Genomic DNA, 16,202 nt, shown 5'->3' with positions numbered 1-16,202 from the left:
ATCACACAAAGAGATAACATATTCATCAATGAGATCCTGATTGGGACTATAAAACTTGTCCATCTTTGGAACTTTGTGTTGTTAGTTTTCCGTCAGCAGTCAACATCTATCACGGAGGCCAAATTATAATCAACTGCGTAATCTGAATACCGTGTGTAGGGAAGTTACTTTACAGAAAGGGAAAGTTTACGAACGGATATCGAAATCTTCTCGCCTATCCTTCATCTCAGTAGTAAGCCATCCCTGTGTTTCATGTTGTCAGTTAATATCGAGGTAAGCTGCTGTAGTAGGAGAGTCTGTAGTGCCCTGGATTTCAAGCTCAGGTACATTGATCGATGTGGTCAATACACTTATTGTAATTCAAATACAGCTCATCTTTAATATATGTGAATGCGAAATGAAGGTTTCTATTACAAGTCCTAATAGTTTACCCTCATACAAACAAAATCAAACCTAACTTTATGCTACCTTTACCTATACATAATTAACTAAGTTTGATATCACTATCAAAGATCAAAACGGACGGTCACATAAGTGTACAAAACAACACTCTGTTGATTATAATGTTTCATGCTAAACCGGTTTCTTTGATTTTCTTTGAGATACTGTTGTTGGGTATAGCTCAGCTAGTCCTCAAATGTTAAAAATAAAACAGCAGTTTTCTTTTTATTAAGCCTAGACCTATTAATCAACTTAACCGGTCTATTGACTAGCTGGAGAAAGTACCAAACAATGAATAGCTTTTTTTAAATGCCCGTATGTTTTAAATGCCCTGGCAGAACCACAAGTTACCAGGTCTGAACCAGCTTAATCCTGTATGTTTCGGCCAGCTAGTACCGTCTCTGGCCTACATGTGTTGATCTTGTGGTTCGCTGTAAGGGGATATTGTAGGTAGGATATAATATATTTGACCGAGTTGGTCGACATAAATACGTATATATAGGCCCCAAAACGGATTCATAAAGAGTTGAATTTGCTTTCCTGTTGTTTCAAAATTACACATGCTGCGTCATGGAGCGATATGATAGGGTACATAGGATTTCAGACGTTGTTATTGCTATTATTTAAACAATTAAAAAAAGGATTTTTTATTACCTATAAACACGCATGCGTCATATTTCCTGACTCAAGCAAAAAACGACTTATACAGCCAAAAGTCTAGTTGCTTCGTAATTTTATTTTAAATTTAAGTTAGGGCAAATGTATTTTTTGATTAAATAGTTTGGAAGGCAATTAGATTGTAGCGGATTTAATCGCTAATTTCATTACATCGACTTTAAGTTCCCAAACAGTTTTATAGATATCATTGAAGCTAAGCACATTTCTTTATCCACTATCCAATTCACCTGTACATTCATCAATTCAACAAACCTATCGAACAATTTACTAATATAAGGTCACCCCCCACTGGACGCCTTTAGAAAAATTACCGGGTATAGGGTTTTAAATTCCAGGTTCCTGATCGTTTATGCGGAACAACCGGTTCATCTGTTTTTAAATTTAACATGTTTGGTGTAAATCCTGGCAGACCTGAAAAAGTTCATGCAGGACTTGCAAGGCTTTCTCAATGCTCTCCTGAAAACATCATCTGATTGTATTACTAGGTCTCACCTTATTTAACAAACGAACAATTGAATACCAACCGAATCAAACGTTTTTATCGCGATAAACGAAAGCGGCCCAGGTCATCACTTGGTCGTGTCTGATCTTCTTAGCAATAGTACAGTTGCACTTATAACAATAGGAAATATGAAACATAGAAATATAATAGAACAGAATTGTGAAACCTTATTTCTTACACACCTCCATATGCACAGTGGAATCATTCTAAGATGATATCACTGTGTAAAATCACCGGACACAGTAGTTATAGTATATCACTGAGGCTGTAAACACGCCGTCAGACAGAAATTTAATTCACTGTACACAGTCATTTTAAACAGCTTAACGACTTATCATTGTACGCTTGACACATTTTATATTGAAGATTCTTGAACATACAATTTACAAAATTCCTTTGGAAATCAAATACGGTTTTTGTAAGGTCTCCTTCGTCACGAAAGGTGTTTTTCACGAAGGTGTTTTTTCTATGATATAAAACGTGTATTTACAACAAACCACACACACATACTTCCTGTTATTACATTAGTCGTTACCCACAAGTTCCGCACGGAAACATTTTTAGTCAGTTGTACCAGTTAGCACCAAGCTAACACGCATGAAACTTCTAACATTCATTCACAGCATAAAGCATACTAAAATTTCAGTGATAACGCTAGGACCAACTTAAAATCTTTCAAAAAGCCCTACGATAATAGAACAGGCAGGGAAATTACGATGGGGTCAGACCTGGATTCGAAACCTTTGCTTCTGAACAATTGACAAACACTCGAATCAACTGAGTTAACAGCGATCGACACTGTTCAGTTCCTCTCTGATAGCACCGTGTATAGCGGAGGTTGGGCTGCTGTTGTCAATCGAAGGTGTTAGTACTTCCGTTTCGGAAATCCGCCATCCACTTCAGCACTGTTTTGGCATCTTTGTATTCGCCTTTACATGACTAACCAATTAGTTCTTCTTCATGTTTTTAAATGTAACAATCCATAACTATTACCTCCCTATATATGTATGTCACTCGTTATTTCCTTTTTCAGTGATGTAAAGTGTTCATCACGTTGAACACATTGTCATTTATGCAACGTTTCAATTAATAATACCGTAGCAATTTATATTTATCAATAAATATGTATTCGATGTTCCTCAACCGTTCAGTTATTTGGCTACGAGTAAACGAATACGCCTGACGGAGCTGTCCTTATAACGAAACTCAAACCTCAACAGGTTTTATCAATAAGGTCAACGATCTGGTATTGACATTCTTATCAAAGAAATGAAGTAAGGTGATGTCATGGTTTTACGCAGTGTATAAACATCAGACTGTTTATTGTTGGTCGACTAGATTATTAACATATATCAATCTGCTGAGAACATTCATCTAGCTATTTAAACAGGGAGTTATCTGTGCTTAATGCATAGTAAATACAACTTGGTCAAACACCCGCCGAGCCATTTCTCTCACATACCTGTTATTCTGAAGATGTTTGGAAAATGAGTTTTGCAATGAAAAGAGAAAAACTGAAATTCTGTGTCATTCATCCTCATTCATCCAACAAATTCAAACTATGACGAAATTTTCTAAATTATTGTGATTGACTTATACAAAATACATTTCCCCTGCAACACAGGTTGTTTAAGATGTATCCTAAATCGAAAGAAACCACAAAGAAATATCAAACACCTTTTTCTGTTTGACGTAAATACATGTATAAGGATTGAAATGATTTTTGAAATATTTTGATGGTATGCAACAAAATTCTTAGAGAATTAGTCTGAACAGAACTGTGTTTCTCACCATCAGATTCATTTCAAACTTTCATAATTTGATAACAATTTCTTTTCGTGTTTTTATTTGTTACAATGCTGCTAAAGACGCTTTGACTTTTGTGGTATAATAGTTTCTTTCTGATGGTATTGTTTACGATTTGATATAAATTTTATCGGTATATCTTTTTTTCTATTTAATTAGTTTACTTATCAGGACATTATTGTTTCCTCGTGTGTTTAACACGTTATGATAATGTGTAATTCGAATTCTTCGTTTTGAATAGGGTGAGAATACTAACCTGGCTGATCATATCATCTTACTGTCCTTGAATAAGAGTAAACTTTGTTTTGCTATGAATGTCAACACGCAAGATCCCTTATGTTCTCTTCTTCCCTGTCGCGTTCTTTTCTGTTTGTCGTCCGCCGTATTGGCATTTAACGTTTAATATAGTACATATAAAACTGAGATAGCAAGTTTTGTGTTATAGTGTTACTTTCGTTTAACCATTTACGTTTTCGTTGTTGTATTAATTACAGAAACACCTTTACATCAAAAACATACATGTATGTTATAGACCGACAATCACACCGATCGAGACAGCAGGTTAGGTAACAGAATTTAAACATCAATAATACAATCAGCTTTTCATATTACACTCACATGTAAATATACGTAGTGATTTAATATAAGTAGGCCTAGATAGTGTTCATGTTTAACATAAATTCTATATTTTTAGGGTTGATACTATGGTTAAATAACAATTATTTCTGTCTTTATTGTCTCAGTTTGGAACCTAACACGGCAAAAAGGGAGAAAACCGCTCATTTATAACGGAGCTATACACTCTACAGCCCTTTCCTCAGTCTTGTGCAGTAGAGCGTAGAGAGTATCTTAAGCCGACGTGTGGCTGTATTTACAAGGTCAGGTGATTTAAGTAGGTCATGTTCCATACGATCAATTTCTACTAGGTAAAGGGACGGGTACCACCTAGATACTGGGAATATCAACACTAAAATCAAACAGACGTGTCAAATATGGCGGCTCCACATTACCAGTACGCTTATCCTAGCCAGGAACAACAGGGACAGCACAACCCAGCCTTTCACTATGGCTATCCACAGCAGGCCCCTCCCAGCTACCCGGCACAGCCCATAGCCCAGGTAAGTACCAACTTATAAACTCGCCTCATTCATACTATGATGCAATGTGACAAGAACTGAGATAATCTAATGTAATGCTGTGCATGTACAAAATAAGTAGAACGGAAAACTGTGGCCTTCAGGAATAATCGTTTTATGTATAAAATCAATGTTGCTTAAACAGACTGGGTGTTTACATTATTGACCAGTGTTACGATTGCGTATCACGGTTAAGCTATTTATACCTTTTCTGTGGTGTTCTTGTTCTATATATAGAGACATATATAGTTACCTTACATTGGTAACTTGTGGGTAGGTACCCACCCTGCTAGTCCACTAAAACTGACCATAGTTGCAGGCTCAAAAATTCTGATCGGTTGCCTGTTTATGGTCAGCTATCGACTGCTATATAAAACACGGGGATTGTCGTCGAAATCAGGCGGCAGTGACCAGCTAATGACCACATGCACCCAACCAGCCAATTACCACATGCACGCTCGACGTTGCTGATTTAATGAACGATTCCAGAGCTACACCGCGCTGGAAAATTTTGCAGCATTTCTACCTCATATTCATTGGCTGCTTCACATGTAAACTCCAAATATATATAAGGACCTATCCTTGACAAATGTACATTATTTACTCGGATTTAATAAGAAGGGACAAGGTATTGGGTGTGAAATAATATTTAATGTTTGCTTTAGATTATAAACAAATATGACAACGTCAAATGTTGTAAAATTACATTTACATTTGGATTAAAAAAATATTTGGTCTTAAATAAATCTTTTGAATGCAAAATGTAACATTGATTTGAATAAATAACATTTTAATACCAAAAGACTTTTGTCAAGTAACATTTGAGTAAAACATTGAATTCAAAAATACAAATGATTTACATTTGAATTTAAAGCTTTCATTGGAGTCTAAAAACATTATATATTACAATGTAATAACTTTTCTGGTTTCTCTTTCGGCAAATCTTGTATATCATTCTGTCCATAATCAGAAAAGTATTTGCATTTTTGACACACAGCGCATTTAGGTATCATCTTTTGGGCTATTGAAATTAACGTTTCATCATCATATCAAACTTAAGTCCTATTCTCTAAACGTGGTACAGGCAAACGCTGTTACCGAAAAATAAAAATAAATAAAAATAAGTACCAATGTTTTATCATATTATTGCATTCCATATTGAACAAAGATATGAAATGTTAAAATTACAAAGCAGATACGGTAAAAACGCTTGTTTCGTAATCTCTAGAATGAAAATTCGAGCCCTTGTCTCATAGAATACATTTGTTCAAATATTTTTTTTCTCAGTTCTATATACATAAATCAATTCATTTAAAAAAAGTATTGAAGCAGCATGTTTAGATGTTTATGATTTGATATTGGAGGTGTTTTAGAAAGGGGTAACGAATGTTGTATTTCAGAAGAATAAAACAATTCGATGCGTCGCTGTTTAATATTCAAAAGTTAACATGCCACGTGTACATTAACTACTTAACTGATATGCCACGATTTATGGAATACTATTAGCATTACTTATCTGGCTTTTAGACTCATTTTGTGAAATAAAAGTATTTACAGTATATTACTTTCAATGATGCGTGAACAAGCTAGATATTCCTATATTTTAAAAAAGATTTTTTTATGTTTATTGGATTAATATTCCATTTTTTTTTCTTGTATTTAATTTCTATGAAAAAAATCATACATGTGATATCATGATTCATGAATAATTATTATATAAGCTTTGGCCCACATACCTGATCAGGTAACACGCCACTGAGCGTACAAGTACTATTTTTAGACATGTCCTGGAAATTATTTTGATAACTGGCTTATGAGGGAGACGTCTGCGAAAAGCAGATTTAGTTAGAGAACAAAAAAGATAGAAGTTCATAGTGTCACGATGGGGACAGTAGATTGATTCTACAATTTCTCCAGTGTCTCCTACGAGGAAGATACGTAAGAAAATGATGCCTTGTAGAAACGTGTAAAGCGACTCATTTCAGGGGCATGCAGAAACTTTGTTTTAGATGTATCTATCATACAGGAAATTATTCAGTACATCAATCAAGTTTGGAAAGTGACTCAACCGTAAAACATCTCGTCGATTGCGCCCACTTCCCTTTGTTTTGCAGCTTCATCAACTGGTTCAGAAATGTTCCCTTTGAAAACTCGCGAAACACATCCGGTTTGGATGCAATGGTTTCACATTATGTAATTCAGAAAAGTATAGCAGGTGGTTGTAATTGGTTAACATGATTTCATAGTTTCTCTTACGCTAGGTTGGGTGGAAGTTAATTTTAAAATGTCTCTCTAGAAAGAATGTTATTCTATTCAATTATGTGATGGATCAAATTGCAATGATTTATTACGGAAGGGTTTCTGCGAAGCGTGGGGTAGTCAAAATTTATGAAGCATATCAAAAAGAAATTCTTAAAAAACAAACATATCAGGGTTAATTATATATTCGTTTTGATTCAAACTGGAGTGGCACAGTCCTGCTAACATCAAATGACCTTATCAATTTACATTGAATGACGTAATTAAAATCTTGGATAAAAACACTTTATTAACTTGATGAGTTTACACATAAGTATCGAATAGAGGCAAACGTTCTCCGTTATTAAACGGTTTTCAAAACATGAGAAAGAAGGAGAGAAACACACAGAGAGAGACAGAGAGAGAGATAGACAGACAGAGAGCGACAAAGATTCCCAGTTATACTTTGAACCTTATGCAATCTTTTTGGAACTACAATGTTTTCAGAGTAAACAAGATCGTAAGTACTTTTACAACCATAACAAATAGGAAGGTTCAATGGTTGGCAGTTAAAATTACCACATTTCAAATACGCTTTTATTTTTACATTAAACCTAACATCTAACCGTTCATAGACTTCATTTAATATCAAGTGTAGAAAAAAATAGTGCATTGTTCCTGGAAATAGCAAAGTTACGATTGTGTACTTTAGCAATTTGCTTCTTGTCCATTTCTAATTTGTTTATACTTCAGGAATTCCTTTTTAGAAATAGTATCACAACACTAGCCATATCAATAATTTTATTTCAAAAGAAACATTAAATCTATAGTTACAAGAAGTCTCTTCTATGCCTTTCTGTCTCTAATGTTATAAGATATAATTTCCTGTTCATAACTAACAGAAACATGAACATGATGAAATGAAAATTGAAACAAGATTGAGAACACGGAACCCCTTCTATAAGATAAACAGCTGTCAGATTATAAACACATTGTATGTATATCCTCGACATTTACAACGCCCTTTCATGATTGTATTTGCTTGTACTTTGTTATATTTATTTGTATTAAAACATCTTGAATAAAATTTAAAAAAAATCTATTATTTTTTCATAAGGTTTGGTAAGCATTCGAAAGCTCCTCAATGTCACTGCCGCACTCTCCGGTCGGAGTCCTAATGCCATATTTCACCTGCCGCCGTCTCAAGTCAGTATGAGAGCTGATGGAAGGTGTATGTGTAGGTTATTTACTGATATAGCAAAACAAAACGTTCACAAATTGTAACGAGACTAGCAAAGCAAGAACAACGATTTTTATTATTGCTGTTTTGCATGATTTCGATGGCAGATGAAGGGAGCTTGCTAACATACAGCATCCAGCTTAGCCTCGTTTATCCTGCTTTTATGAGAACCTCATTCAGTCGGTAAAACGACAAATGGTAAAATGATTAACCGGCCAACATTGGGCCAATCATCGTGCTGTTTGGTTGTCTTGCATTGTTTTGCACCTTGGTATTTGTGTAGATGGCGCTACTGACAATATTTTGAGTTGTCTCTTTGAATTTTCTTTTTTAATCAAGATATCTGGACGTGTTTATGTGTTGCACCTTGATTTTGACCTCTCATCTCTTCCTGAGATGTTTTTCTTATTGTTGTTGACAATTGATCTATATTGGTCCTTTACCGTACGACTTTGCAAACTGTACCAAGACATAACTTAAGAACCCTGATACAAATGGTTACCAAGTATGAATTATGACTTTTGTGTGATAATTGTCACAGTATTGTTTCCTGTTTCGAATTATTGCTCCTCAGATAAAAGTAAAGATTAAACCATGTTTGCTGCATTTGTTTTTAATATAAACTTTATTTCATTCCAAATTAAGTTGCATTACATCACATAACATACAAAGTACAGAGGATTGGGATGCGGACACAAGTTGAAATAACTTATATAAATCCGTTTCAGAGAATTTATCTCATTAATTTAAGACATGATGGCATAGTTCTTGAATTCTATGGAAAGAAATATAAACACTTAAAACAGTAACTTACTTTTAAACGTAGCTCAAGGGGATATTTGAAATGTGAGTAAAAGAAGAGGGGTAGGGGTACATGGGGGGGGAGGGGCGGGGGAGGAAATATAGATGCCCGTGCCAATAAGGATAGAAGGAAAGGAAATAGGTGATGTGAAACAAAGGATCGTTGTATAATGGTTAGAACTTAGGATGGATGATGAAGTTTTGTAAAGATGAAAAAATTAAAGCATTTTCGTCATCTGTAAGCTCATCATTCCCGAACAAAAGTAAATCAGTTGAGAGTGGATGGTTGATTTCGTTAAACGTAGTTGAGAAAAAAGACAACAATGTAAAAGATAATGTTCATTGGTTTCATTTGCTTGCATGCAAGAACACAGAGGAATATAAATTAGATTTATCTGGTATAGATAAAACTTAAGGGAACTACACTCCATTCTTAATCTAGCATGATGTATCTGCCCCAGTCTGGTACCATTAAAGTAGAAAATTTGAATTTTGTGAGCGGGCTTGCGCAGATAGCTTTTAAGTTTATAAATTGAAGGGTCGTTCTTGACATAGTCACGCAAGGAGTTCCAGATACTGATGACAGATGGCAAAAAAAGATTTCTTATAGAGACTCGTATGACTAACTAGTGGACGAAAATTATTTCCCGTGCGAGTATCATGGTTGTGGTAATTAGGGTTACGCTGAGGTAGAATATCTTGAAGATATTGAGGAGCCAGACCAGGAACCATTTTGTGGAAAAGAATAAGCTAGTACTGTTTACGTCCTTCCTCGAGGGGTACCAACCTGTTTCAGTATACAGTTAAATTATACTTGTGAGTCTAGTGCCGCCAGTGACTATGCTTTCTGTTTCTAATTGAAGATTTTCTAATAATCCAGATTGAGCTTGAGTAAGGTAGTCCCATTAGATATCGCCATAGTCTAATATAGGTCGAATAAGAGTGTAGTACATAGTTTGGAGACTATACCTGTCCAAAGAGAATTTAAATTTACGTAATATATTTATTTTTAGGTGAAATCTTAGATATCAAATAACTGATGTGGTCATTCCAATGACCATTTCCAGAGAGAAAAATACCTAAATGCTTGTGTGTAGTAACTTCAGAGATGTTAGTATTGTTTTTGCTGTGGAATCATCCTTTTTCAGGAAACCCCCATGAATGGTTTACTTTTTGTCTTGCCAGCCTTTATGGTATATATTCATTTTTCTTCCAATTTTCAATTGCAGGTACATTGTAAGTAGCGTGACGTGTATCTGGTACTTGTTATCAAGATATCACAGTGAAATGTTTTAGTTTTGATAACTGTGGTATGTCTGTATTCATTTTGTTTCGCTGAGTCATGCAGAAAACATTATGAATCGATAAATAAACTGAAGTAACTACAACCAGGCACATTGTTGCAGTCTGTGCGAAAGTGGGTTAATGTCAGACACAACAACGCCGTCATGAAATATTTACGGTAGCTGGTTTATTTGCACGCCTTCCAGCGTACTGAATTAGGATAGCAACACTGTGTTGTTATTGATTGTTGTCATAAACAATACAAACCACGATTTTTATTGAATTGTTTATCACAGAACCGCACATTTTATACAAAGATTACATATGTTTTAGCTTCGTGTTACCTGTGTTATGTCTAAATTCAGCCGGTAGAGACCATGCAGGTTGGAAACATGGAGCTGGAGACATCCGCCACCAGAGACTCGGTGTACAACCCCCCAGATGGAGGATGTCGGTCCTGGATGATTGTCCTGGCATGCTTCATCCTCAATATGTGCAATACTGTAGTGGTAGTATTGATAGATTTTTCGAGGGACTTCAGCAAAGAATTCGGTAGTGAGAAGACAAGTGACATCCTAGAAGCATTCCTTGCTGTAAGAAAATTAGGAGGTAAGATACATTTTTAATATTTATATTTATTTTTTCTTTAACGTTATGAATTTACTCTGCCGTTATTGAACATAGCGACTGTGATTATAATAATATATACCAAGACAAATAAAGTAGCTTTTTTCTAATTATTGAAAATGTTTCGACTTATTTTTACAGTTGTGGTGGCCGCCATCTTGATGGTGTTGTTTGGTTACCGCGTGGTCGGAATCGCTGGCTGTATAATGTACGGTGGAGGGCTGTTTGTGGCGTCCTGGCTAGATAAAGATCAGGAAGACTTTGCTGCCTTTCTTTTAGGAGGACTGGCAGGTAATCAGCAGACTCTTATACGTGGAAGTATAATTACAGATCCTTGTTAGGACAGTAATTTACCAGAGTGTATTATCGCTAATTCATGTTCAAATCCTGTGGGCAATACAAGTATTATTTCTAAAATGGGGGGTTTTCGGACTGTCTGATAAACGAGCTATTTGTGATTTTCTTTTGCATTAATAGATAAAAATGCTGTTTGTTGTTGTTAATTTATCCTAGTTTGCACAAGAGTCCACACTTCCACGCAGGCGGCCGGGGTTCGATCCCCGAAGTCGTCGTACGCATGGCCATTCGGAGAAATTGTTTTTCTCCTGACCACACAACTCCAACAACCCAGGTGGAGTATAAATTGGTCTTGGATGGATGTTTGATATATGTACTGTAGCACTCAAGTGAGATGGCACTATAAATGTTGCCTTTGGAAGCACGGTCCCATTCCAGACATAACACATTACATCTCCAGCACACACGCAGGCATACACACATAGGGAGATATAAGCCAGGTGACAAAGGACTAGTTGTTCGCGCCTGATAAGGCAGCTTCTCCGAAATCCTCAAAAATGTATTGATTAATGTATATGCTAATTTGTCAATTTGCATATCTATGTACTGTAAAGCGCTTTAGAGTGGCTTATGTTATCTAGATAGGGCGCTATATCAAATGCTGTATATTATTATTATTATTAAAGTGTGTAACCTAAAGTGTGTTATCTGTGTCAAAACTAAGTTAAAGAATAGCCTCTGTTAGCGAGGACTGGGTTGACAGTGAATGGGCATTTGCTGGATAATCTGTATAGGCTTCAAGTATGAATTTCAGATAAAAAGCAAATTTCGTGTTCCCAAAAACCAGGTATGCACGTTATAGAAAGGACACCCTACCCGATTCAAGAAATCAACAGTTTTAATATTATTGCACGTAAAACACTTTCCGCTACTTGTACAGTTGTAGTTTTTTTAACATTACAATCAAAATCGTTACGGCGTCCACAAGTCGTGTTCAAAAAGAACACGCCTACAAACCGAACGGTTGGTTCAGCGTGTCACTCACTGTATCTGGCTCGTGGATTGGTTGATAGAACGTTTGAGGTCGGTGTCGTCCTTGATATCAAAAGCAGTGTACAACATTGTATCTTTTTCGGAGACTTGTTGTTTGCGCGCTTTGTCAACTAACGATTACGCATACACGTATATGGAAATGTAAAATTTACATTACATGTACATGTTTAAAGCCAAGTTTCATGACTTGAATGTGGCTAAAACAACCGTTCGGTTTGTAGGCGTGTTCTTTTTGAACACGGCTTGTTGACGCCGACACGGTTTTGATTGTAGCAGAAGTATAATTTTTTGTTTGAGCCAACATCAGGTTTACTGAATATTGTGGTAAGAAATATAAAAAAAAATATCGGAAGTACTTGGTGTAACATTGAGCTAGGCGAGGTCCGGTCAACTGAGGTCGAATGTTAAACAACACTATACATTCTGTGTTTACAGCTCTGGGATCATCCTTCCTCCTGCTCACAGCAATTGTTCCCCCTCTGGAATATTTTGCGACAAAGAGAATCCGCGCCATTGGAATAGTTAGAGCTGGAGAGGTCCTTGGCGTCATTGGAATGCTTTTAATCTCCTTGGCGCCATCTTTCAACAAAGATATTGAGATAGAGTTCAAATGGCGACACAATTTCAGGTATCAGCTAATCCCGGTAGGTATCGCTACCGTATGCTGTGCCACTCTTACGCCTCTCGAATTGAAGAGTTCAGAAAGTAGAACGAACTATGTTGGTTATGTGGTAGGGCTTGTGGATTGGAAGCTGTTCAAGGACCTTGTGTTGTACTTCCTTCTCGTCATCGTCTTCCTAGACCAGTTTGGTACGTAACGAGACAGTGTTTAAGCTAGAAGTGTGTTCTTAATCAGCCACACAAGACAACTGACGGAGCATAAACATATGATCAAAATGTGTTTTCGGTCAAATATGAACAAAAACCCAACAAATTCTTTCTCAAAGTGTAACATGCGCACTCACTCAATAAATCAATAATTTCTGTGCAAAAAAGGCCACCAGTTCTTAGAAATAATAATTGTTTGTTAATGTAGTTTCCGCGTATACTTTACTAGGTGGGTGGTGATGGGGGGTTATGCATAAAGATAAGTATAACGAAACGCTTGAAACTGTTGATTTCCTAAAACATGATTTTTTACGTAAATGTCGCTTGAAGCAAATAAAATGCAAATATTTATGTGTTTACATTGATATTGTAATGTTCAAGGTTTCTAAATTGACATTGTGCTTTTCAAAGTGTTTTGATTGAGATTGTGTTATTCAAAGTGTCTAAATCGATATTGGGCTTTTTGAATTGTCTTAATTGACTTGTCCTGTTCACAATGTCTTAGCTATTTTACACTCCTTTGTTTTAAACTGTTTCGTCTCATGATAATTACTTAACTATCAACAGGGAAGCCATTGCCAATAAATCAATACGAGGAGTTACTTGACAATGTGAAAATTGAAGATAAAAACACGGAGATACTAGCCCCTGTGATACCGTACCTTGGCGAACTTGCTGGCCTGTTTCTGATGATTTGCTGCTGCTGCTGGCAGGAACGGGAAGTAGGAACCGTACTCATTGTCGTTGGTGTGCTCAACATTGTAGCAGGAGTACTGGGCTGTATCGCTCCGTCACTCGAGACATTCGCACTGGTAGCAGCATTCGGAGCATTGTTTGGTTTCAGCAAAGGTTGTTGAATTGTTTTAATTTCCATTAAAAACAAATACTGCAAACTGTCGTAAATATATGCAAAAAGGTTTAACGCCGATAAAAATCATACATTGCAATACTTCTTCACAAAATAATGTTCATTTGAAATAGTTGTAGCCTGATGTGTCAAGTCATGCGTGGTTCTATTGACGACACATTAACCGAGGACAAAGATGATAAAGCCACATATTGACCTCAACAAAGGTTTATAATGCAACAATAATTATTTATAATTGATGCGTCAGTTACACGAGTGAAGTCAGAACTGTTAACGATTAACAAATTGAAGTAGCTCAAAAAGTTTCAAGACTTGCTGTTAAAATCTTTAGACTTCGGTATGACGTCGTACCTATGAGCAGTATATTGTACATATTTTGAATGATTTATTTCTTTTTCAGGAGTATTCAACTCGCTGCTAGACAACACAATACCGGATGCGTTTGGTAAAGGTCACGTCCGTATCGTGGAGGGATTATTCGGATTGTTTGCTGGGTTCGCTGAATTAGTTATAGACCCTGCAGAAGGTAACAAAATACTTATCAAACTTGCAAAATATAAACAAATATTGATAAAGCACGCAGAAAGTAACAAAATAGGTATGGTTTTGTTCTCACTACACGTGCTCTCGATGCGAGGACGTGGCATTTCTTGGATTCGACTTAAATTTACATTGCGGATGTCATAGATGTAGCATAAGACGTGTGCCCTTCTGGAACACTTGGTATTATTTTCCTTGTATTTTGTTAAGGGTTTCCAATATAAATAATGTTTTGTTCATATTTGCCAAACTTTTATCGATTTGATTTCAAACTGTGGTTTTGTTAGTATCTCAGTATTGTTGTTCTAATCATGCAGAATGTAAATCCTTTTTTATAAAATACTTCGAAGGTTACAGATAGAGATAGAATCTGCAGAAGGAATGATTTAAGATACGAAAGGTAACAGATGTTAGTATCACATACAGAAGTGAATCAATACTGATTAAGACCGTGGAAAATTATTTTTTTTTACTCAAAACGTGTTTAAATTAGCTAAAGGTACAACATGAATAGTTATAAATCCTCCAGATATATAGAGATAAAACCGCCGAAGTTAACAAATAGTGAAAATTCTGGCAGGAAGTAAGTAAATAGTTAAAAAGCATGTACAAAATACCTCATATATATAACACGTACAGAAAGTGATAAAGAAGGCAGAAGATAAGGAACGTAGAAACAGAAAGGGACGAATGATAATTCTCGCCGATTTAATATAAAGTTAATATTTCCATGTTGTTATGTATTGAGATGACCCAGTAAATTATAGTACAATGCACTTGGTGTGTTTATATATATAAAAGGGCCATGGTTTTTCCTATTTAACCTAAGTAAGATAACAATTAATTGCTCGTGTATAATGTGACCAGACTGAAAAACTGTTGTTTGGGCGTGCTTTAGGCGACAGAAGGCATGCTTTTGTTATATCATTGTTATTAATTGCTTTACGAAAAATCTGGACTATTTCAATGTAGCTGGTCCATAAAGGGGAGGTAAGCTGGATATTAGTATGAGGGAATCAGACGTTGCAGGAACATGTTATATGTATAAAAGTGGTCACATTTCATTACAGAGGATATCTTGGATATAGATAAGAAGGATCCATGGAAGTTCTCCTTCTACATTGGGGGAGGACTGGTCATCGCCTCGGGTATAGGAGCCTTCTTGACACGATTTAAAAAGCCGAAGGACTATAGATAGATTGTGTGTCATGTCTGACAAAATAAATGATCGGAAGTGTTAGATGCCTGTTTAAAGAATATTATGAACATGGAGAAGATGACATGATAAAATCTAGATTACTGATTGGATAGCCACATGACTATACCAGGTATGAAATATATTCTGCCTGTCAATAGAGTTTTCCGTGGTACGTTGTATAATATACTAAGCACATAATTACCTTCTGTCGAGGGCTACTTAGACTCCTTTCGTTACCATGTTTTTTTTCACTTTAGTGACTTAAGTTACATACTCATTTTGAAAATATACAGTATATATACCAATATTATATTTAGGATGTAGCTGATGTATTAACATTTATTCTTATCGGAATAGGTTTTTTGTGTGTTTTTTTATACATATTTGATGAACTTTCTGATTTGCTTATAGTTCAGGAGAGTTCACGTAGACTGTAGAATTACCTCATAGTAGAAGAACAGTATATCTTCATTAAATCCGATGGTTGACGCATTATACGAATAATTATACGAGAAGCATGACTAAGCAACTACAATTTAGAAACCTGTTATATGTCCAGTGTTTTTTTATATTAACATATAGTATATTTTGTATTCAATATATGTACGCTAATGACTACTGCCTATGCTGACTATGATCAATAAAAGTTATGTGTATTTTTATGA

At 35.7% G+C, this 16,202-nt stretch overlaps 1 protein-coding gene across 2 annotated transcripts; it reads left to right on the top strand.

Moving 5' to 3' along the window:
• The first annotated feature begins 4,256 nt into the window (after positions 1–4,256).
• On the top strand, positions 4,257–16,202 carry LOC110456950. Of its 2 annotated transcripts, XM_021508021.1 has the most exons (7): positions 4,257–4,545; positions 10,492–10,735; positions 10,895–11,044; positions 12,539–12,913; positions 13,499–13,780; positions 14,200–14,325; positions 15,410–16,202. In XM_021508021.1, exons 1-7 carry the CDS (start codon positions 4,420–4,422, stop codon positions 15,535–15,537), a joined length of 1,431 nt encoding a protein of 476 aa, XP_021363696.1. In that variant the 5' UTR covers positions 4,257–4,419; the 3' UTR covers positions 15,538–16,202. The 2 variants fall into 2 exon arrangements, with proteins under 2 accessions (XP_021363696.1, XP_021363698.1); XM_021508023.1 differs by lacking the exon at positions 12,539–12,913.

This window comes from Mizuhopecten yessoensis, unplaced genomic scaffold (assembly GCF_002113885.1).
Source record: "Mizuhopecten yessoensis strain PY_sf001 unplaced genomic scaffold, ASM211388v2 scaffold8965, whole genome shotgun sequence".
NCBI lineage: Eukaryota > Metazoa > Mollusca > Bivalvia > Pectinida > Pectinidae > Mizuhopecten > Mizuhopecten yessoensis.
This window is presented reverse-complemented; position numbering and strand designations above follow the sequence as displayed.